Genomic DNA, 23523 nt, shown 5'->3' with positions numbered 1-23523 from the left:
ATTTCATGGCTATCATTTTAAATTATATAAATTATTTGTACATTTTTAGCTTCGATACGGAGCTGAGAAGGTATTGTTTTTACAATGATGTGTTTTAATTTTTTTTTTTTTTTGTGTCTGGACCCACGATATCCCGTGAACCGCTGAACCGATTTCTTAGTGTAGCAACTCTATGGATCAGAAATCATACCTGAAATATACTACATCAGGCCAAAAATTAAAAAAAGTCAACCCTTCCCTATCAAAATCGAGAAAAACTCCTAAAAAATTTACAAACTTTTCAATTTAAAATTACGATGCACTATAACTTTTTAAAAAATAGTAAAAAATGTTCAAAATTTATATGAATTGTTCTTCAAACATAGTACTATCGATAAACATTAACAAGCCAAAAAAATATCATAAACCCATTTCCCTTAGAAGGGATAGAAATTTTTTCTTTATTTCACCTTTTCAAGCAAAGTTTTATAGATTTAGATCTGAAAATTAGACCAAAGGTAGATCTAAAACGGATCTATAACATATACAATTTTCTCAAAAATGTGTAATCAAATTTTTTTTTTATTAAGGAAAAAACCCCAAAAATAGGGTAAATTTGGCCGTAGTCAGTTTCTAGGTTGCTATGTGTGTGTGAATCAACAAGCAATGAAAATATTTTCATTATATTGTTTATTACGATACACGGATAACTATGACAGTACATTTTTATAGACAGACGATCAACCCTTATCGTGTCCACCCTGCACAAGACTAAATATTACATTTTAAGTACATTATTGCTGGTCCCACGATGTCTTCTAAACCACTATAACTATGAATGTGTTGAAACTTTCGCGGATTGAAATATCACATAACAATAACTAGTTTGAACATACTATCCACAGATTCGCATCGAAGCGTTTATTGAAAAGTGATTTTATCACTTTCAGTTGTAATAAAATCTGTAGACTTGTGACCTCTCCGTCCCCACTATGCCCCGACCCCACTGTACTGGCTTTTTTTGAATTTTGAGTTGTAAAAATATTTTTTTTACAATGCCACGGTAGTATGTAGGACGTACCTAGGTAATTCAACCTAATAACAATAAGCCTAGACGTACTTGTATTCCGAGTGGATGATAAAAAAAAGTTTTACAAATAAAAAAGTGTCTGCATTTAACCGATTTTAGGTGTTGAAATATACTTTTTTTTTTTTTTCATTTTGGATTGTTACAAATACTTTTTTTTTTTTTACAGCACAAAGAAAACATGTAGCAGTTAAGTAATTATAATCCAACAACAATAAGTCTAGAAGATACGTATGATCCACGTGGTCGATAAAAGAATTTCAATCGTTTCACAACATATCGAGTGTCTCCATATTAGAACCGATTTGCTGACTGCTGGCATAACTGTTTTATTTCCTACTCAATGGCACATGCATAATAATATCTACGTCATTTTTTTTTTGTTCATTGTAGTGGTTTGTAATCATTAAATCGTTATAAGTACCACTTGGTTGTTAAGTCGGAGATTAGATGTAGTTCAGGTGTGTAACAACGACCTCTTAATATATAACCGTTAAATTTGTTTCTTATTAAGAGACCGAACAACTGATGTACAAAACAGTTATACGTTACATATACCTAGTGCTCAACGCAGGTCTCACACTATAGCTGTATACCCTCCAAACGAAATGTTTGATTTTTACAATAAAATGTCCATTCGTTTAATTTCATTACTGTGTTTGATATTTAGTTTTACCGAAGCAGCTGTCCAGGACAACAGAGACAAAATAAAAGGTTAGTGGTGGTTATACTTACTCCAATATTTTAATGTACACGGTTTGTGCACAGTTAAGTAAGTTTGTGATGTGATGTTTTCTAGAAAACGGTTAAAAAACAAATTAAATAGTTATTTATAAAGAAAAAAAAGAAGTGTAATTTTCATGTTTTTTACACAAACGTTTACAACATAACATTGTGTACATTTAAACAAGTCAAACCGTTTAATTGTTTCACTGGGTATTTCTATTTACTAGCATCGTTGGACGTTGTAAATAATTATTTTTTTAAACATTTTTTGAATTAAATGAATGCAAATAAAAAACATGATACTAAATATTTAGGTATATTTACAAAAAAAAAAAGACAATATTAAGTAGTGTATGTACACTTACAGGCAGACAGTTTAATCCCACGTAGGATATCGAAATAACGGTTATTAAATTTCTCACGGTTGTTTCATACACCAGCTAATGCCCGGACACTGAACCATTCTTTCCCCCTTCTTTAAAAATATATAATAAAACTGTATTACATATTATTATATCCACAGGCGACACGTTTTCTCTCTCTATATATATATATGGCAGTTTACTTCTGGTTTCAACAATTTTGCAAGCCGACTATGGCTGAATAAATTTGGCATATTATTATTATTTCAATAAAATTCAAAATATTTAGTAAAATCTTTTCAAAAATCCGTTTTTTTTTAATATTCCAGCAACCGGTTTGAAGTAGACTAACTCTAATAACGTTAAAAGAAATTATTCAAAATCGTTTGACATATTTTATTCCATAAACAGAACATAAGCACGGGATAAACCAAAATAAATAAATTCTGTGATGTAATCGTATCAATTGTAATGATATTTTTTGCAAAACTGGTAGTATTATTAGAGATAGCCTTCTATCCATGTAGTTTTTTTTTTTATTAAGATTTGTACTTAAAAAAAAAAAAATCAAGTGTTCCCAATAAGTAGTTTATGTGTTGGTAGTTTTATTTTAATATTGTTTACACCAGCTTACAGCAAACTGTACCTTCGGGTGTTCCTTAAAAAATTAAAAACAAATGATGCATTTATTATTTTTAAACTGAAAAATTACTATTTACGGTTTACTTTGGGCAGGTGCCTATACATTATTAATACAACTTGTAATTTACAGGTAATGTAGGTAATATTGTACCTATGTTTCTATCAAAGTCATAAAATAATCAAATTTTCTTGTATTGTTAGGTGTACAATAGTCAATAAGGACAACTGCAACTTGAATGTCTTGAATGATATTTTATTAGAAGATTTGTGGTGGCTGAGAGTTGAGACGTTTTAAGTTACATAAAGTCGTTGAGTTGTATTATTATTTTTATTGCGTATACTTATTTTAAAAATGTATGTATTTCTGGGATTATAGGGGACTAGGTCCAAATAACAAATCCGGCCCTGAACCAACAAAACATCATATTATAATGGTTATGTATTATTGTTATTAATGAGTAATGACTTTCGACAAATAATCTTATACATTTTATTTATATCGCCTTTATTAAGATTTAATAAAGGCGATTTATACTTTTGACTCGGAGAATTTAACTTCATTCTATTACATATAAATAAATAGTAAATACATATTTAAATATATTTTATTAATAACAATGTCGTGAAAAATAAATGTGAGAATCAACAGTACTATAAATTTAAAACAATTAGATGTTTGTCACTCTAATTAAATCATAAATGTACATCTTTGATTAAGCTGAATAATTGATAATATTTAAAATAATAATAACGAAGTATAAATAAGTACCTATTTATTCAATTTTTCATGGACTTTACACTATATTATTAGGACATAACTGTTGTTGGACGTAGGACAAATCATACATACTATGTAGGATACAAGGTAGGGTTGCCAACCGTCCTGCCCAATGAAGAAGGACGGTTGGCAACCCTGCGTCTTGTAGGTTGGTTTTGTATTATTCTTTTTTTACCTTTCGTGCGCAGATTGTTCACTGTCGGTACCGGACAAAGATGTCAAGCTCATGCCTATCGCGTTTGTGCCGAATGGCCGAAAATACCACATCATTTACCCGGACGACAAGGGTGCGCTGAACGTTCGGTACGGCCACAATTTCAAGTTGGCGTGCGTGGGCAACAATACGTTCGCCGCGGTTGCGCCGACCTACACGGAAATCTTGGTGACTTGCGCCGGAGGCAATAATGTGACTTACCGAGGTCAAAGGTACAGGTACGGCCAGTTCAAATGCCAGCAGACCCCCAAGTCCGTGTTGAAGCTGACCGGCGACAAGTGCCAGACCAACCATTCGCTGGTCACGGTGGGCTTCCAGACCAAGTGGAGACATTTGACCATGCTGAAGATATGCTTCGACACGACCGCCAAGAACAGTTTGTACACTTGGTACGCGGCCAGGTCGCCGTACCACGACTATCATCAGTACATGAAATCCAAGCCTTCGTTCGTCAACTCCAGGGAACTCTACGGCACCATGAACGTGAACAAATTTTACACATTAAAAGAACAAGTACGTGATCAGCGGAGTATATTATTATTATTACTAACGTTGCGCAGGGTAATATTTGTCTTAAAGCGATCCACTCAATATATCTCATAGAGGGTTTAATTGGTAATTCAGTTTTAACGTGTATACGTTATTGGGCTGGATACAATAATTTCAAAATGTCGCCATTTTCTCGTTACAATATTCAAACATATTTTAAAAATATTTAGAGATAAGAGATTAGAATATGTGATAAGAGATAAGAGACAAATGATAAGTGATAAGAGATAACATATCCATGATTCAATGTTTTCCCGTGGAACGGAGAAAATGGCTAGATTTTTTTCTCTCAACTTTTCACAGACTTTTATATTTTTAACCCTCTCCCGAATTAATTATTTTTATGTATTTCACTAACTTTTTTAATTAAAAATAATTTACTAACAATTTTGACCTATAACCAGTTCTGGATAATTGTTTTTGAACGTATTGAAGCTTATTGAATTGTGAGATTTGCGGTTGAGTAATGACCGCGGATAAAAATAATACTGCACTCCAACATTAAGAGTTTTGAAGAAAAAATGAGATTACTTGTATTAACTACTAGAACTACTTAAATACTTGAAAAAATTAAATTACTAATTAAACCCTAAAAATCACTCTGTATAAAACTAGCTGAAGTTATAAATGTATTTTTATGTCAAATGTGTTGAGTGTATTATATTGAGTGAGAATACCGGATTTACCTAAGTCTCGGCTCTAAAAAATATCGTTGGGAGTGTGATATTTTTATCTATCCATCGGTATTACTATACATCAGTTTTACAATTAGGTACAAAAATTATAACCATAGAACACAAAATGTCGTTTTTATAATATATTTGTTGTTCAATGAACTTTATATACATTCTATTTATTTCAGTTCCGACGTTGAGCTGAGAAGGTATGTGTATAGTTAATATTATTAGTTTGTCTGTTTCTTTTATAATGATGATCAAATATTCGGATTTTTTTTTTTTTGGGTTGCCGTATACTGAAAACATGAACTCAATATTTTGGCTAAAATAAATGTTGAATTTGAAATTATTGATCTATATGTAAACAGAAAAATTATTTTTTTTACATTTCTAAATTAATAATATACAAACCATTAGTTTGTGCAATTTTTTTCTCTTTCATAAATAGTTTCCTTTAGGGGGTTTCCTTAAAAAACTCTTAATTTTAGAATCGGTTTATATTATAGTAATTAAATAAGTACAAAAAAAAAACATACTAAAAGTGAATAACACATACTTAACTTGAAATAGTACTAATGCAATAGTATAATAATTGTGATGAAGAAAACAAACCTTGTTTAAATATAATATTTTATACTTATATTATTTAATCAGACAAATACAATCCAATAAATATGGTTTATTTGATTAGGAACAAGTAGAACAGAACAATGTACGAAATAAATAAATACTCAATTTTGGGAAGGTAAATATATTCTAAATACACATATAACAATCCATATTTCAGAAATCATTGATAAAAAGTGCATTAACAGGGTGTTTACAATTTTACATTGCAATAATTTGTATGAAATAATTGTTATAGCTAAATATTTTTTTATTATATTGATATTTATGATCAAAATGATTTATTATTGTTCAATTTTGAAACACTAATTAAAAAAAAAAAAATTTAAAAACTAAATACCTAGCAACATTTATATATATATATATATTAATTTTTTTTTACCTACTAAAAGCGAAATTATTTAATCAGTGTTTGGTCGATAACAGTTTTCAATAAATACTTATCGAGATAAAATATAAATCCTTATTGAGTTTAAGTAGGCTAAGTGTGTGCACTATAGTAGGAATTATTATTATTATCTCCACGTACTTCAATCTTCGCCTATAACTTTCAACACTTATGTCTCAACAGGTATAAGTGTATTATCAAATGCAATTTTTATAATTACACTAGTTTGGCTATTATGGCGTCTTCAGGTTAGAGTATTAATAAAATGTTATAAATAAAACTCATGTACAAAATATTAGTTTTTTTTTTTTAACAGGCGTTTAATTTATACAAGTAATTTAATTTATGTATGTAATCCGTAGATGCCTGATGGCGAATTTTTTTATTAAACACTTTTTTTTTTATACATTTTCTATAGAAAAAAACCGTTGCCAAAATTTTGGGATCAGAAGAACAGATGGAGAAATATTATACCGATAGCGAACACTCATTGTCACGAGGTCATTTCGCAGCCAGGGCTGATTTCGCTTTGTACGTCGAACAATATGCCACGTGAGTACTTTATACAACGTGTAGACTATTATTTAAAATTAATACTTTACTCGGACATTTGATATTTGCTTAAAGAACAATCTTAAACTGGGGTACACACACCGTCTTTTCTAGCTTCTTCAATTCCAGTCAAGTTTTCTGGGCTTACCTACTCTTCTTTAACATATTTCATTTTTGGGTGAACATTAAAGTGTACCAAAAAAATGTTTTTGTTCTTCTCTTAACATTATGTTCCTTGGGGGTAAAATAATATTTCCCTATTTCTTCAGATTTTTAAAATTATTTTTAGAGGTTGCGAGCATCAGTTTTCCAAAAAAATTTTTTTTTTAGTTTTTAATTTTTTTAAGGTACAAATATCAATTTTAAACAAATGTAGCTTGTATACAAAATCATCATTAGAAAAAGAGGAATGAACCAGTAATTTTTTTTTTTTTACAAAAAAAACTACTATCCAATTAATTTAGGCACTGGAATGTAAAATTTGCGAAAACATTGATATATATAACCTTAATAGTACCTTAAAATTTTATTTTTAGGAAAATAAAATATCTTTAACTTATTCCTCATTTAGTTGCGAAGAATTCCGAAAAATAATAAATTAAAAAAAAAAAAACAAGTTTTGAATATTATATAATTTTTTTTATTATTATTATTATTACCCTCGGCAGCAAAGGTCATTATAAATATAATATATATTATCACATTATATTATAATATTTAATAGCTGACCGCTATGCAATCATAATGCCAAAATAGTGTATTATGAAATCTTATTTTTTTTCCTGATCTATTGTTAGAATAATGTGTTATGTTTTGTGCATACAGTTTATGTATTTCTATATAAAGATTTTTTTTTATTTTATAAAATAATATTGTTTTTTTGTTAATTACTTGTAAAAACTATGAACTAAAAAAAAAAATAATTGTTAAGTAACAGTATTCAAAACTTGTTGTTTGTTTTTTAGCTTCGATGCAAAGCGAAAAGGTATTTTTAAATTTATTTTTTCTGATCTATTGTTAGAATAATGTGTTATGTAAGTATATCGGAATTCTTCGCAACTAAATGAGGAATAAGTAAAAAATATTTTGTACCCCTAAAAATAATATTTTAGGGTACTATTAAGGGTATATATATCAATGTTTTCGCAAATTTTACATTCTAAGGCCTAAATTATTTGGATAGTAGTTTTTTTTGTAAAAAAAAAAAATACTGGTTTTTTTCCTCTTTTACTAATGATGATTTTGTAAACAAGCAACATTTGTTTAAAATTGATATTTATACCTTAAAAAAATTATAAACTAAAAAAAAAATGTTTTTTGGAAAACTGATGCTCGCAACCTCTAAAAATAATTTTAAAAATCTGAAAAAATAGGGAAATATTATTTTACTCCAAGGAACATAATGTCAAGAGAAGAACAAAAAAAACAAAAAAATTGTTAGTTTGGTACACCCTAGGAACATGTTTAGATGAAAAAAAAAGTATGGAAAGTGATCTCCTAGAAAATGTCCTGGGACCCAAAAAAACTGATCTGTTTTGTCAGGGATAAAAAACATCCCCATCCCTTTACAACAGCTTGCGCACGCGTCCGCAACCACGGGAGACATTTTATCTCTTATCTCTTATCACTCTAATCTCTTATCTTATCATATAAATAATCAGAAATGTTCGTTGGGTAAAAAACCGTCGACTTTTCCTTGTTGTGTGCCAAAGTAAAGACACGAAAATGTCACGAAACCTTATGGCCAATCATTTGTGACGTATTACGGACGATTTTGCAGTTATTACTACGCGAACGTGGCCCCACAATGGCAGGTATTCAACGGCAAACTGTGGTCCCAGCTGGAGAACCATACCAGACTGAAGTTGTCCAACGACAGTTCCCGGTACGTGATTGTCACGGGCACTTATGGCGTTTGCACGCTGGAAGACGTCGACGGCGAGCAGCAGCCCATTCACCTGGATCCACCCTACAGGTTACCAGTGCCTCTGTACTACTGGAAGCTGGTCTACAACGTGGACGACGACGATGGCACAGTGTACTTGGGGCTGAACAACCCTTTCATGAACATCACTGACGACGTGTACATTTGCCCCAACACGTGTCCCGATGGCTACGAGGGCAACGACGCTAACGACGGGCTGGTGTATTGTTGCAGCAAAGAAGAATTTGAAAAAGTGTACGGAGAATTGGATAAGACGTTGTTCGAAAAGTAGTTTTGATTTTAACAACTACGTGATTTGAAACCACCACCGCCACTGTCAATTGAGTGCCATCGTATGTAGTGCACAGTATAACACATAATATAGTAATCACTAAATCACTTGCGACCCGATGCATTGTTTGAATGTCGATAAAAAATATGGCATTAAGCTCAAATATCCCTCGGGTATCAAAAGAAACACATTGTAAGTTTTGTGGTACTAACCGCTATATAAAAAAAAAAGTCCCTATTCACACCACTCTAATTTTTCTAGCGAATCAAATTACCAAACCTTTTACAATATAATTCCTCTTGTTGCAAGTACCATTATTTTACCTTTGTATATTTAATATAATTTATGTATATTTATAAATGTTTAAGTACCGTAGGCTAATAAAGGCTGTGTGCTTTTAAAAATAGAAATCTCGAGTTCTTTTTTGACAAATCCTTTTTTTCCGAGTCCAAATGGGCATTTTTGGCAGCAACGTTACAAGTTTCTTTAAACACTGCGAACATAATAGGATAGCTTATAATAATAATCTAATATAAACATGTAAAATGTCTTAAATATGCGATAAAATAATCATATTATAATAAACTCATTTTTTTTTCTGCTGGTCAAAATTCTATAAAATAAGTAAATTGGTAATCCTGAAAAAAGAAATGTAAGGATTGCTAATTTTGCGTATCTTATCAAAATGGTTTGCACTAATATAAATAGTATAATATATTTGTTATAGCAAACCGAGAAATAAGAAAGCATTTAATAATCTAAATTACTTTGGGTTTATTCGCTGTGAATCGAGGAACTGTCGAGTTAAAAAATGGAGTTAATAATATTATTACCTATAATTAACCAATTAGTAAATTGTGGCTAATAAGTGTAATAACTTTCTAAGAAAATGTTTTTCTAATTTATTTAGAACGTATTGTGTATAAGTCTTTCTAAATCTCAATTTGTACATCTCTCAAGTCTTTAGCAGTTACAGCAGTAACAAATTTGTTAACCAAATTTTTTGAAAAAGAAAAAAAAATAGAATTATTCTTTTGATACACATACTATTGATAATAATTACTAAAATGTAACACTAATAAGCCACCGATGACACAATATGTATTAAATTGTAAAATAGGAAACTACTGGAATTGAAATAGTAATATTTAAATTTGCATTAATATAAAATAAACTAGTCGGTACCTCAATACAAGACGTCAATTTTGGTCGGCTTGTTTAAACTACGGTAATTTTTTTTACTGCGGTAGTCTTTTGATATTTTATGTTAAACTACGATGATTAGGTATTAACTATTATTTGTGGTTTTTTTTTTTTTACCCATTTAATTTAATAATTAATTCAAAAACTTTTTCTTATATCTATATACCTTGTGTTTATACTAATTTTAGCAAATTATGCCGAACATTAAAAAATCAGCTAACAAAACTTTACTTTTTTTAAAATTGTATAAATTCAACATTGATATTAAAATAAACATTTTTTTTTTTATTATGTCAACTTGTTTGATAAATCGTCGTTTAACACATTAAGCCTCTTCGTGGAACGGATACTCTTTTAAATCTTTCGCCCTGAAAGAAAAAAAAGAAAAGTAATCAAATTACAACTCATTGTACCTTCTTTGTGTGTTTAATGTCCATACCGGTGCCCAATCTCGGGGTATAGCGTTAGGTTGGAATTGGGCAAATACATATAAAATACAAAAATAACTCACGAGATGAAAGGAAAATAACGAATATTCTTGTCCAAAAATTCTAGTTCTTTGATTTCGTCTTCACTCAACTCGAAATCCCATACGTCCATGTTAAGTTTCTGCCTTTCCGGATTTGCCGACTTTGGAATGACTAAAAGGCCTCTTTGAAGCTGTAATGTGGGTACAATTTACACATTAAACAATGGTTCAAAAATATTACCACCATCATTGCTCACTTGGAATTTAATTAATATCTGAGCCGCCGTTTTCTTGTGGTTTTCTGCGATTTTTTTCACAACAGGTTCTTCGAGCACAGCCAGTTCGTCCTGATCTGCCCAAGACCTTTTAGGCGATCCCAACGGCCCGTAAGCGGTCAGGCGTATGTCGTTCTTGTCACAAAATTCTTTGAGTTTTTTTTGCGTTAAATAAGGGTGGCTTTCAACCTAGCGTCAACGTGTTGTATCTTGTTAAATAATTGTCGAAAATACACAAATTACGTCTTCAATACATATTTCGATATCTATGTTCGACTAGATTCGTCTTCTCTCGTCAAACAGAGTATACAGGATTGTGTGTAAAAGTATATTTACCTGGTTCACCACAGGCTTGATGGTCGCTACTTCTAAAATTGCTTTTACTTGTCTAATATTGAAGTTTGACAATCCAATGGATTTTGTAAGTCCAGCTTTAACACACCCTTCCATTGCTTTCCACGTTTCCGTAATGGGAATATCAATTCCTACAAGATTATCATCACTGTCTTTCTGTAACACGGAAATAAAAAAATTACAATAGTTACTACCTGATGTTTCTTTAAACACCTTACACTAGTAATCTTTTAAAACCATTGTAATTTTGTGTATTGTTATTTTTGAAAACATTTTTGTCTATGCTATATTACAATACAATATGTTTTCTAGAGCTCTATCAACATATATTATATTTAATTGAATTTTTAAATTAAAAACAATATACTGAAAAAGTTGACTGGTCGATAACGAGTTTTGAATAATCGGTTTGCAAGTTATTAATGTTTAAAATTTAGAACGGGATAGGAGAATAAGAATCACTCTAATGGTTATACATAAATGTACATACTTACAATTTGGGAAAATGGCCAATGAATAAGATACAAATCGACGTGGTCTAAGCCCAAATCTTTTAAAGTATCTTTCAAAGTAGTTTGAACTAATTCGGGTTCGTGTTTGTCGTTCCACAGCTAAACATACAAGGTAAGAAATATTACTATTAAAAAGATTATACATTTTAAACAATCCAAGTTATGGTGAAAAAACTTATCAAGACGGATTAAGACAAGTTTCAGTGTAATAGAATAAAACTGGTGCAGTGTTTTTGTAAATACAATTGATTACGACAATATTAGATAGTGTTTTAGTGTTGCGGCAAATATTTTAATTCAGATAATATATATATATATATATTATTTCAAATTCTTGACCAACCTTACTAGTTATATACATATCGTCTCTCGTAATGGCTCCTTCTTTGATTTTATCTTTAATAGCTCTTCCGACTGCCTTTTCATTGTTGTAGATATAAGCACCGTCGATGTGACGATACCCTATGTCTATTGCACTTTTAACAGCTTCGTAAACCGCTTGTTGGCCCGACTCGTCAACAGTGGCAGTGGCCTAAACGACACGGCAGAGTTAATAAATAACACACTCTCTCTCGAAGATGCTAAGCGCAATACCTGCCACGTTCCCAGGCCCAACGAAGGGTACACATGACCGTTATTGAATTTCACCATTTTTACCAATTTAGACACAGACATGGTGGACGCGGCTGCGGTGAATGAAAAAAAACGTGCAATATAAATAATACGGACGGTTACAGAGCACAACCGATACTGAAAATACAGACAAATATAATATTTGGATAATACCTACGATGGGTTATGTAATAACATATTCTTAAATAACAACAAAAACTCCAGAATTTAATCGCACTATTAAAATAATAACACTTGATGCCGGGTTATCTAATGCGTTGACAGTCAAGTGTCAACTGATAACACATAACTGATAAGCGTAGACCTTATAAAAGGTATAGCGGGTATAAGGTAATGCCGAAAGGGCTGATAAGTGATAACGAATTCGTGCAGGTAAATTATTATATGTTTTGGAATCTTTAGACAATAGTACTTTGGTAATAATGGAAATATGAAGGATTAAATAAAATAATATGTTATACTGTTCTTGGTACTTCTTGTACAAGTCCTACAAAAAAAAAAAATCACTAATGTTTAATTCATTCAAATCGAATAGACCAACCGTTAAAGTAAAATATAATTGTCAAATTCACACTTGTTTTTCGATACTTTATTGTACTTTTGTTGTTAATTTCAGACGAATTAAAAAAACGGTAAATATATCTATACTCTAATTCCTCGTGGCATTGAAAATCGAATGAAATTTGTTTAAAAAGGATTTCCGAGTTGCAATTTATTGTCATAGGCGTTCTGTGAATATATTTGTTTTAATGTGTCTACAGTCACACAGTTCGACAACATCAGTGGTATTTATCATTAGTAAGAAATAACTAAAAGTGTAATTGGATCAATTTTATACATAACGATAATAAATAAGTTATCCGTATAACACCATAATAATACTCGTTATAATAATTATTCTTGAAATAATAATAGAAATATCTGGTATGTCGATAAGTTAAAACATTTGCTTCCAACATTTAAAACTTAAAACATTTTAAAATTTAACTTTTATTCATTTTTATATTTTTTCCACCACTTAATAAGTAAAAAAAGTAATCTTTTATTTTTATTTATATCTCCTATTAGAGGTGCCCGTTATAGTAAGCTATTTAATTCAACTGAATATTTAAAATGTTATTAAAAGGATAAAAAATCTACCATTTTCTCAAGACTTGCGGCTGCCTTAACGTTCATAGTGAGAATACACATCCAAATATTGTTGTCATTGTGTTCAGTAGTCAGTCGATGAAGCAGTTTTATTTTAGCAGCAACTTTACATATTTTGAATCGACCAGAAACCAACAAAATTGAGACTAATCGAAATTTGTCCAATTATTTTTGCTTTATTATTTCAAGAGGTTTATTATAAGAGGTTCAGTTAGTTGTCGTTATAATATTATCATTGGGCTGAAGAGAATAAATAACATCGATAAAGATAATAAGCTCGTAGTGAATCATTTTAAAATGACACACATGCCAAAACTATTATTTCTAATTGAATTTTGTAATTATAAATTAAATACTTAGTGATGGATCATTAAACATTATTTTCAATAACAACACATCACGTTTTTCTTTGAACAATAATTATTTGCGTCATAACCCCGTTATTATCTAACGAGGCTCATGCGGATTACACCTAGTCATATTATCATGATACGTTCATCGCGATTGGCAAAGTTTAACGTCGGACAAAAAATAAAAATAAAATCAATAAAATTGACACGACGATAGTATTAGTTTATTAATACTCAAACATTTTTTTTTAGATTACCTAATCATAATCGTACGAATAGGTCACCACACAAAAGGGTCATTATTTCTGATACGTGTAATCAAATAGTAGATAAAAAAATATTTTATAAATTAAATGATGTATTTAAAAAATAACTATTAATTAGATTACAATATAAACTTTGTAAAGCACCTTAAAATTAATGAATGTGAATTGATTGACACTGGTATGCGTTTGTTGCTTGCGTGGAGAAGTTTCTTAAAATTCATCGTTAAACGGATAATCCTTAAAATGTTTGTTCCTAAAAAAAAAAAAAAAAATCATCATTGCTCAATACTTTTAAATGTGTTATCAAGGTGGTCCCAATGCATCTAAGCTAAAATAAAATCGAATGACAGTTTTTTTTAAAAATATTCATACCAGTTCAGATGACAAACACGACCGTTGCAATCAAACGAATCAATCAAGTCTATGTCGGCTTGGGCCAATTCAAAATCCCAAATGTCAAAGTTGGATTCAATACGACTCTTGGTCACAGATTTTGGAATGACGATAATGCCTCTTTGTATTTGATATTTGATCAAAACTTGAGCGGGAGTCTTCTTATATTTGTCGGCGATGGCTGCGATTTTGGGGTCTTCCAGTAATAAAGGATCGTCGGGTTTTGCCCAAGGTCTGTCTGGCGATCCAAGAGGACTATATGCAGTCAGAACAATGCCGTGTTGTTCACAAAATTCCTTTAATTTCTTTTGATTCAAATACGGATGACATTCGACCTACGAATAAAATAAAACGGTATTATCGTTTTGTAATCATTTCAACCGAGTTTTTTCCCACACAATTAAAGCTATATCATATTTATTAAAAAGGTATAACGTAATATTACTTGATTTGTCACTGGCTTTATTTTGGCCACTTTCAATATGTCTTCTATTTGCTTTTTATTGAAATTTGATACACCAATAGACTTGACCAGACCTTTCTCTACAAGCTTTTCCAATCCTTTCCATGTTTCAACGTAAGAACCTTCTCCTTCGATCGTCACATCTTTTTCATCTTTGGGAAACAGATCTCCTTGTAATGTTCCTTCCTTAACAATAAAACGGACACAAATTTAATGAAAACCTACAAAACAAATCACTTTAGAAACATATATTTATAAAACATACTTTAAATGCCATCGGCCAATGGATTAAATACAAGTCCAAATAACTGATTTGCAAGTCGGAAAGGGTTTGTTTCAAAACTGCTTCGACATAGTCTGGTTGATGAAAAGTATTCCATAACTAAACAAATGAAAAGTTTAATTAAGGTCAGGTTATAAATTCATAGAACAGAGCCAGAGTATTGCGGCGACGTGGCATGGTCGAGAAGGAGAGATATAGAAGTATTTAGGTATTATTACACATAAAAATAGTGAGGTTATATGTTTACTTTGCTAGTGATGTAAAGATCTTCACGTTTCACAACTCCTTCGGCGAATTTCTGCTGTAAGGCATTTCCAATTTCTTTTTCATTGCCATATACTAAAGCACAATCGATATGCCTGTATCCTGCGTCTATTGCGGCCATGACACCATTTTCAACTTCGCCCGGTTTGGACTAAATAAAACATTAATACAACAGAATTTAAAAGTATATTCTCTATATTATACACATTTTTTAAAATAATTTAAATATTAGTCTTAATAAACATTTAATAATCGAAAACGCCAAAGTATATTTGTATAATGTACATATTAAGTAGTTATCAGTAAAATCTATACATGTATATGTGTTTCTTTTTTTTTTGACGACAAATAGAATTTGTTTTATATGAAATTATTTTTCGTGAGAATTCAATTCTTTAAAATATATTACACTACGTCAAACCGTAGCCAATATATTTTGTCCAACTAATTATTTCAATTGCCTATAAAACCGAAATAGCTAAAATGTAAAAAAAAAAAAACAACCCAAACCAATAAGATTACATAACATTATAACCATAAAACCTAAACCCAATTCGAGTTCAAAGCGCCTATTGTTAAATTAACATCATTTGCAAACTGTCTTCATAAATTATAGTTACCATCTCAATTATAGCTATGGGGAGGTGGCGTAAACCCAAACCTCGGATAATCCGAACGGGCTTGAGAATTATCGCATCGCTATGTTTAGACATATTTTTCCGTAGACCCGCACAATAATTTGACAGAGCTTTTGATCAGCATAATATAGGGAGAAAAAAAAACTCAATATTTCAAATGAATATGTGTGTTGTCATAGGTAATGCGAACAAATCGGTAATCCAATCACCCCCGTTCGGATTAACGAGACCCTTCTGAATGTACATTTTGTATGAGAGAAAAATAATCAATTAACATGAAAAAATACAGTTTACTTTAATCAAACGGACACGTCATACTTTTTATTTCACAGGTAGTTGTATTGAAATAATGTGCAATAATTACCTTCCACGTTCCGTACCCCAAGATTGGGTATTTAACGCCATTGTTTAACGTGACGAATTGATTTTTCGATGCCATTTCTACTAGCAGTTTGATTGATTTTAGTTTTGATCAAAGACAGATCCAGCAAGTGAAGTTTATTAAGCAGCAGCAGAAAACCAGCTTTGTGAACTGCACAAACGCAATACTGTGAACGAGGTGAAGACCGGGTAAATAATATTATAATTGTTCACTAGATTATTCGTTTTGTGTAGAGAAAACCATGAAAATATTCAGATAAAAATATAATATGATATTTAATCGCATACACGCCGGCCGGTCGGTAATTTTTTTAGAAAAATATAATAATATAATATATGATAGGCGTTACCTAACATAACCGTATGTGGTGGGAAACCAAGGTCCTTTGGGTTATTATCAATACATCTTGGTGGGGAACAAGACAAGCATATTATACTATATTAATATTTAGGTTATAAGTTGTTACTTGTTTCTTATAATTTGTTACAACAGCTGCCGTAAAACACTATATACGAAACACCTATACATATAATATTATTCGTAAACAACCAAAAAAATATTCCTTATCAAAAGACGGCTGCGGTTTTTTTTTGGTAAGATTATTAAAAATATAGACTAAAGTATTTGTATGATATTATTGTATTATTTGTTGTATCTCTATACGATGTATTGTTATCGTTTATGTTGTATAAAAAAACAATAACTGTACTTAAAAACCCGAGTCCAGGTTAATTAGATAAATCATATTGACCTTGAACTCTACCGAGCGTTTAGTAGACTAACAGCGAATGGATGTAAACCATTTTTTTTTTTTTTAAAACCGACTTGAAAAAAAAACACAAAGAGTACCATAAAAGTAAAATAAAAAGCGAAAAATAACTGTGTTAACAATTTAATATTAATTGTTTTATAATTTATTTTGAAATCGGTACCAAGTAAAACATAAAGAGTCGGTTAAAAAAACGATATACCTTGCTATGTGTAAGGTTTATCTGTGTTAATTTTTTTCCAAATTAGTTCATAACAAAAAAAAAAGTGTTCTAATTTGTTATTATAGTAAGGTATATAATTTTTATGTTTTACTTGGCGCGCCGACTTCAAAATTATAAAACAATTAATAATTACATAATAACCAATCATTTCTTAGTATTACATTAAGCGGAATAACAAGTACCTAAGTATTAAATCGTTGTATAAATCATTTATTTTTTGCTTTTTATTTTACTCGTGTTACTTATGTGTTTTTTTTAGCAGGTTTTTGTTAAAAAAAGGCAACATAATACTAACTGTTAATGTGAGTCACTTTCAATGTAAACAAAAAAGTGACGACTATTTTGTAAAAACTATTTAGTATTATGAAGGGTACAGGGAAAAACCAGGAAAGCCCCCTTTTTTTGCAAATCTAAAAAAAACATGTTAAAGTGATGCTAAAAAATGTTAATAAAATATTAAAAACTTTTTTAAAGAAGTGTTTAATTTTTGTTTATAATCGTGCTTAAAAATAAAGAACAGATTCATTTTGTATCAAAACGAATTTAATAACAACACAATTGTCATTTTTAAAAAGTGACTTTCCCGGTTTTTTTACTGTGTGATAACTGATAAGTGTCTTCCCCGTGTTAATTTTTATCAGTGTCCGGTCCGTCCTGATTGTACTTAATCCGCAAAACAAAATGCCGGACACTTATCAGTTCCAGCCTAGGTTTCCCTTCTGGTTATTCTGTGGTCATTACTTGGTTCGGTTATCAGTCTTATCACTTATCAACATTTTGCTGGCAGGGCTCGTTTTGTAGTTAACTTCATATTCATGAATATTATAATTTTGGTCTACGGGTAATTGGTAGACTTGTTTGACTTTGTTACATAACAAATGTCACATACTTAAATTGTGACACACACTTTAAGTTAAAAATAGCTCAGGGTATTTGTCTGTAAAACCTCGGGAACTAGCAAGGTCTGGTGTTCACATAAACATAATATTTCAGTTGACATTTGCAAATGCATATATTTGTACAAACGTTAAACAATTTATTTAATACTTTGTAAAAAATGGATGATTATTTGAAATATTGACGACAACTATGAATATTTAAATCAACCAATACAACAAGACGAAGCGCAAAAAGCATAGGTATAAGAAGGAATAGAATAGATCATATTATCAGTTTTCATTAAGATGATGCGTTTTGTAGAAAGTTAGATTTACCAAATTTTAATTTTTTTAATGCTCATAGTATTTATAAGAAAAAGAGTTTCGACCCCAAACAGAGATAACAGTAATAAATAATATTAGAAAATTATAGTCATAGGTGGTACTTATAAAAGCCATAAAAGGGGCTAAACATAATAAAAACAATTATTTTCTTATTTATACATTTGTTTAATTGTTAGAATAAAAACTATTGTACTACAAAAATTAAAAATTAAAGAGCTATAAGGAGCTTGAAAATATCCAGGCCATTTTGTATACATCTCAGATTTAGTTAAATTTAAATACATTATTTGTTTTAACTTAAATCAATAAACTACAATAAAAATAAAGTAGGTTAGGTTGAACTAATAGGTAAGTGATATGTTATAAAGATACACATATTATGTACTTTTTTCTATATAGTAACGATATAAGTATTTCCATTGTTACATTGTGTAGTGATTGATATTTGAATGGCTATGTTAATTAATACTCGTCAATGAAGGGGTAATCCTTGAAATGTTCAATCCTGTAATAAATAAAATAGCATTGTATAAAAAAAACCCTACGAATAGACATGAACATAAATTATTAGCAGGAAAAAAACTAGTGGGGGGAGGCGAAGGATTAATTGCAACTCCAATAAATTTGTTAGATGTCCTTCATGACCAGTGTGAAAATGTTAAAACCGTGTTAATTGATCATTATTTTTAATTCAAATGTCCATTGATTATTTCTAATGAAATGAGTAATGTTCTACCGCTGGCTAATTTATTTTGTCGATTCATTTGTACAGCTCCTGTGACTGTCTCTGGAAATGAAAGGTCTTTCAGCAAATTAGAACTTTTAAAAAAATTACTTAACGAGCAACTCAATGGGATTCAAGATTGAATAATTTAATGCTGAAAAGGATCTAGTAGATGAAATTAATTTAGAAGATTTTAACAAAACACTGGGCTATTTTGGACCCACGATATCTGTTATGAGAAGATAAGAAGCAAGGCAGTGATAGTTGTTATGAAGATGAACATATAGGGTAAGACAGGAAGAGGAAAACCGAAGAAAAGATGGATAACCGGAATGGAGAGTGATGCTAGGATAGCTGGGGTGATTGAACGATCAGATGTAGAAGATCTAGAGGCTCTATGGAGGCGTAGGACTTGGGTGGCCGACCCAATGTAGTTGGGAGTGTAAGGCGAAGAAGAACAGACCCACGATATCTTCCAAATCACTGACCCGATTTCTTCGTGTAGCAACTCTACAGGTCAGAAATCGTCCTTGAAATGTACTTTATTGAGTCGAAAGTTTAAAAAGTTCACCACTTCACCTTCAAAATCTAGAAAATCTACGCATATTAGGTATTGTCACTTACTCTTTCATTTGTATGTACCGACAGTTGCAGTCGAGTCCGTCGATTTGGTCCATGTCTTCTTGGTCGAGCTCGAAGTCCCACACGTAGAAGTTAGACTCTATGCGGTGTTTGTTCACCGACTTTGGGATGACCATTACTCCCCTTTGGATCTGGTATCTTATTAAAACGTGCGCTGCGCTTTTGCCATGTTTGCCGGCAATGTCTAAAATTGTCGGATTCTCCAACAGCGACGGGTCTTCGGGTTTTCTGCAGGGGTTGTCCGGTGATCCCAACGGGCTGTACGCAGTCAGGACGATGTCGTTTTCGTCGCAGAACTCTTTTAACTTGCTTTGGTTCAAGTACGGATGACACTCCACCTTGGTATCGAAAAAGCATTTAATAATGTCAATTGGGAGGTCGTGACATTAACATGACGCGTGTAACCTAGACAATAACAATGGAAGAACGAAGAAGACTTGAGGCGTTTGAAATGTGGTGTTATAGGAGAATGTTAAGGATGCAAGTTGGATGGACAGAGTAACCAATGGAGAAGTACTGGAAAGAATATCAGAAGGAAAATTACTATGGAAAAATATAGAAGACGAAACGAATGGATAGGCCATACAATGCGACACGAAGGATTGTTAAAACTGATTATAGAAGGAAAGAACCATAGGGGAAGACCAAGATTAGAATACATTCAACAAATAATAAACGACCAAGGATGTGACTGATATGTAGAAATGAAAAGGAAAGCAGATAAGAGAGAAGAATGGAATTGTATAAGCAAGGGCAACGAATTATTAAGATAGACGATTCTTTCAGTATGATAAAGATTTTGAACGATTTCTGATCCATAGGTTTTCTATGTGGTAAATCTGCTCAACGAAGATATTGTGGGTCCAAACACAAAAATTAAAACAAATCATTGTAAAATCAATTGCTTTGCAGCTACGCATCGAAGCTAAAAGCGTAACTAACTGGATTTTTGTTGGACTACAGTCTATAGTTACTGTTTTTATTTCAGCTCCTTTTTCTTAGACAAGACTTATCACCCAGTTGCTTACTTGAACATTGACCGGTTTCACCGTAGCTATGTTCAATATGTCTTCGATTTGTCTCTTGTTAAAGTTGGACACGCCGATCGACTTGACCAAACCGTTTTCAACTAGCTGCTCCATCGCTTGCCACGTTTCTATGTACGAACCCTCGCCCTCAATCGTAACCCCATCGTCGTCTTTCGGAATGAAGTCATCGTCCAATCCTCCTTCCTGAGTGAGTATGTAAAAAAAAAAAAAAATTTAGGAGTTTTTCCAGCAAAACCACGACATATAAGACCGTGCAAAGGACACTAGGAGCTCCAGTGAACAACAACGCAAGTTCTGCTTCCATTGAAAATTTACTATTTGTAATTAAATACTTTACAACCTATAGCCGTTTGAAGCCCCGCCATTCTTTTTGATACACCCTGTATGTTATAATAAGAGAACTTATGGAGTTGTCCACTAGGTCGCGCCGTTTTGCGCCGTTTGCCTCTGGTTTTATGTAATCTGTGCCCAATGATACACTGAACTTTAAACGCCATCGGCCAATGGACCAAGTACAAGTCCAAGTAGCTAATCTGTAAGTCGGTCAGAGTTTTGTTCAACACGGTTTCCACGATGTCGGGCTGATGAAAGATATTCCATAGCTGTAAAACGCAAGCAACCGATTGAAGCATTCTCGCGGTTTTCGGTGAAATAGTAACGTGGGTAAACTCGCTATTACTTTACTAGTGATGTACAGGTCTTGGCGGCTCACAACGCCTTCGTCGATTTTCTGATTTATAGCGTCTCCAATTTCCTTTTCGTTACCGTAGAACATGGCACAGTCCAAGTGTCTGTAACCCGTGTCTATGGCCACCTTAACCGCTTCCTCCACTTCTCCGGGTTTCGACTTAAGTAACATCTCATAATTAATCGTTTGCAATTTATTACTTTATTTAAAAAATATATAAAAGGGATTGAAAGCGGTTTGTTTTTTGACACGGTGGAAATTTATTAAAACCACTTCTTTATTAAATATTGTCTTATAAAACTCCTTAGGAACCGCCCGCTTTCAATGGCCTTAAATTAGACACTTGTCCTGCAAGAATTTGAGCCAAACAATTATTTTGGAACAATATATAATATTTTTACTAAAAACTAAAACAGCTGATGTATAAAGAAAAATTGAAGATTATTTTACTCATTTTTATCAGCATAAAATGTACTGTTCATTACACTATAATGTGCCTACCTAATTTACATTTTTATCATTTTAAAGCTACTTATTTATAAAAAAAAAAAAATCATTTTTTTTAACATGAGATTTGTTATTCAACCTTTTCCAGAGATGTTAAGTTTTTATCTTTTCTGAACAATTTTAAATTCTTGACGTGTACGTTTTTCCGTCTCCCACTTAGGGATAAAGTTCAAAATGTGTGAAAATATCAAAAACAATTGGAAAAATACTCTGTAAAATGACTCAGATTGTACTGTACATTTATCATTAATAATTAATAATAAATGATAAGATGGCAAACACTACATTTGTCGTTAACTGTCAGTTTTTGTTATGTTTGATTCTAATTTATATAGAAAAAGAAGATTGAATAGTTATAAATAAAATACCAATTACCAAATAACAGCCACATTGAGTTAGTTAGAAAAATGTATCTGCGATTTAACTGTATTGTAAAAAAATGGATGTAAGGAAATAGTACAAGACTTCTCTTGAACTAATATGCTTGTGAATTGTAATATATGAAACTGTATTGGGCTCAATGTTATTATGGCAGGTAATGGATAACATAAAATATATCCTGTAGTATTAGTATGATGTTTGTAACATTACATTTTAAGTACACAATAGAAAAATCTGAAAAAACTATCTATATTGATTGTGATATTTGTACAATGCACATTGTTAGGTCTGTTGTAGGACACCTACGACTCACAAGTAAAGTTATAACCACATCAAATGTAAATTTATAATTAGCAGGTCTATTACATTTGTAGTGTTAAAATATATCTGTATTTTATTAGACAAATAATATGTACACGAGTCAATAATAATTACTCTTATGGCATTTCAAACGTTTACCTTCCAAGTGCCAAATCCAAGGATTGGATATTGTTCTCCGTTGTTGAATGTTACAAATTGATTGTTTGATGCCATTCTTTAATTAATTTTTTTTTTTTTTTTAATAATGTAGCTTGAGTACAAGACGCTTCTTTCGACTTGCTTGTTTAGAAAGCGAATGAAAACAAAATGTGCGGAAACGCCTAAAGAATATCTCAAACGATATTCGTAATGAATCATAACTCTAAATTCAATGTCATATTTCAAACCAGAAATGTCGACAGTAAGGTTTTTTATTGTGTTCTTTGCTACACCAACAACATGTAGGCACATTAATCATTCTTATTGAAAATGGTTTACCTATTCAATAGGTTACTAGTGGAACATTAACAAAATACATCTATCAGAATAAAAGGTCGAAAACGTTAAAGTTTGTAAATCATGTTAA

At 31.2% G+C, this 23523-nt stretch overlaps 4 protein-coding genes across 7 annotated transcripts; 1 reads left to right on the top strand and 3 right to left on the bottom strand.

Moving 5' to 3' along the window:
* Nucleotides 1–1549: 1549 nt before the first annotated feature.
* LOC126833309 (uncharacterized) lies at nt 1550–9207 on the top strand. The gene is made up of 4 exons (XM_050564566.1): nt 1550–1780; nt 3763–4301; nt 6448–6581; nt 8362–9207. The coding sequence occupies exons 1-4, from the start codon at nt 1675–1677 to the stop codon at nt 8795–8797; spliced, it is 1215 nt and encodes a 404-aa protein (XP_050420523.1). The 5' UTR covers nt 1550–1674; the 3' UTR covers nt 8798–9207.
* On the bottom strand, nt 8272–12521 carry LOC126833310 (aldo-keto reductase family 1 member B1-like). Of its 4 annotated transcripts, none has more exons than XR_007684932.1 (8): nt 12205–12491; nt 11954–12142; nt 11593–11709; nt 11081–11254; nt 10727–10933; nt 10512–10660; nt 10232–10368; nt 8272–9290 (listed from the first exon to the last, which is right to left on the bottom strand). XR_007684932.1 is itself a non-coding variant. In XM_050564568.1 (8 exons), the coding sequence occupies exons 2-8, from the start codon at nt 12283–12285 to the stop codon at nt 10326–10328; spliced, it is 960 nt and encodes a 319-aa protein (XP_050420525.1). In that variant the 5' UTR covers nt 12286–12296; nt 12401–12521; the 3' UTR covers nt 10093–10325. The 4 variants fall into 4 exon arrangements, 3 of the variants coding, with proteins under 3 accessions (XP_050420525.1, XP_050420526.1, XP_050420524.1); XM_050564568.1 differs by lacking the exon at nt 8272–9290 and having other exon boundaries at nt 10093–10368; nt 12205–12296; nt 12401–12521; XM_050564569.1 differs by lacking the exon at nt 8272–9290 and having other exon boundaries at nt 10093–10368; nt 12205–12296; nt 12397–12499.
* Nucleotides 12522–13944: 1423 nt separating this feature from the next.
* On the bottom strand, nt 13945–16756 carry LOC126833603 (aldo-keto reductase family 1 member B10-like). The gene is made up of 6 exons (XM_050565031.1): nt 16414–16756; nt 15395–15562; nt 15130–15246; nt 14847–15050; nt 14381–14736; nt 13945–14261 (listed from the first exon to the last, which is right to left on the bottom strand). Exons 1-6 carry the CDS (start codon nt 16486–16488, stop codon nt 14219–14221), a joined length of 963 nt encoding a protein of 320 aa, XP_050420988.1. The 5' UTR covers nt 16489–16756; the 3' UTR covers nt 13945–14218.
* Nucleotides 16757–19007: 2251 nt separating this feature from the next.
* On the bottom strand, nt 19008–23195 carry LOC126833324 (aldo-keto reductase family 1 member B10-like). Its single transcript, XM_050564587.1, has 6 exons — nt 23097–23195; nt 21741–21908; nt 21547–21663; nt 21041–21244; nt 19995–20350; nt 19008–19151 (listed from the first exon to the last, which is right to left on the bottom strand). The coding sequence occupies exons 1-6, from the start codon at nt 23169–23171 to the stop codon at nt 19109–19111; spliced, it is 963 nt and encodes a 320-aa protein (XP_050420544.1). The 5' UTR covers nt 23172–23195; the 3' UTR covers nt 19008–19108.
* Between the last annotated feature and the right edge of the window lie 328 nt (nt 23196–23523).

The sequence above is a fragment of the Adelges cooleyi genome, unplaced genomic scaffold, assembly GCF_023614345.1.
Source record: "Adelges cooleyi isolate 19-005CV unplaced genomic scaffold, UGA_ACOO_1.1 ACOO_flye_CR_arks_rails_tigmint_CR_PRNA_2, whole genome shotgun sequence".
Taxonomy (NCBI): domain Eukaryota; kingdom Metazoa; phylum Arthropoda; class Insecta; order Hemiptera; family Adelgidae; genus Adelges; species Adelges cooleyi.
Note: the sequence above shows the minus strand (reverse complement) of the source record. Positions and strands in the feature narration are given on the sequence as shown.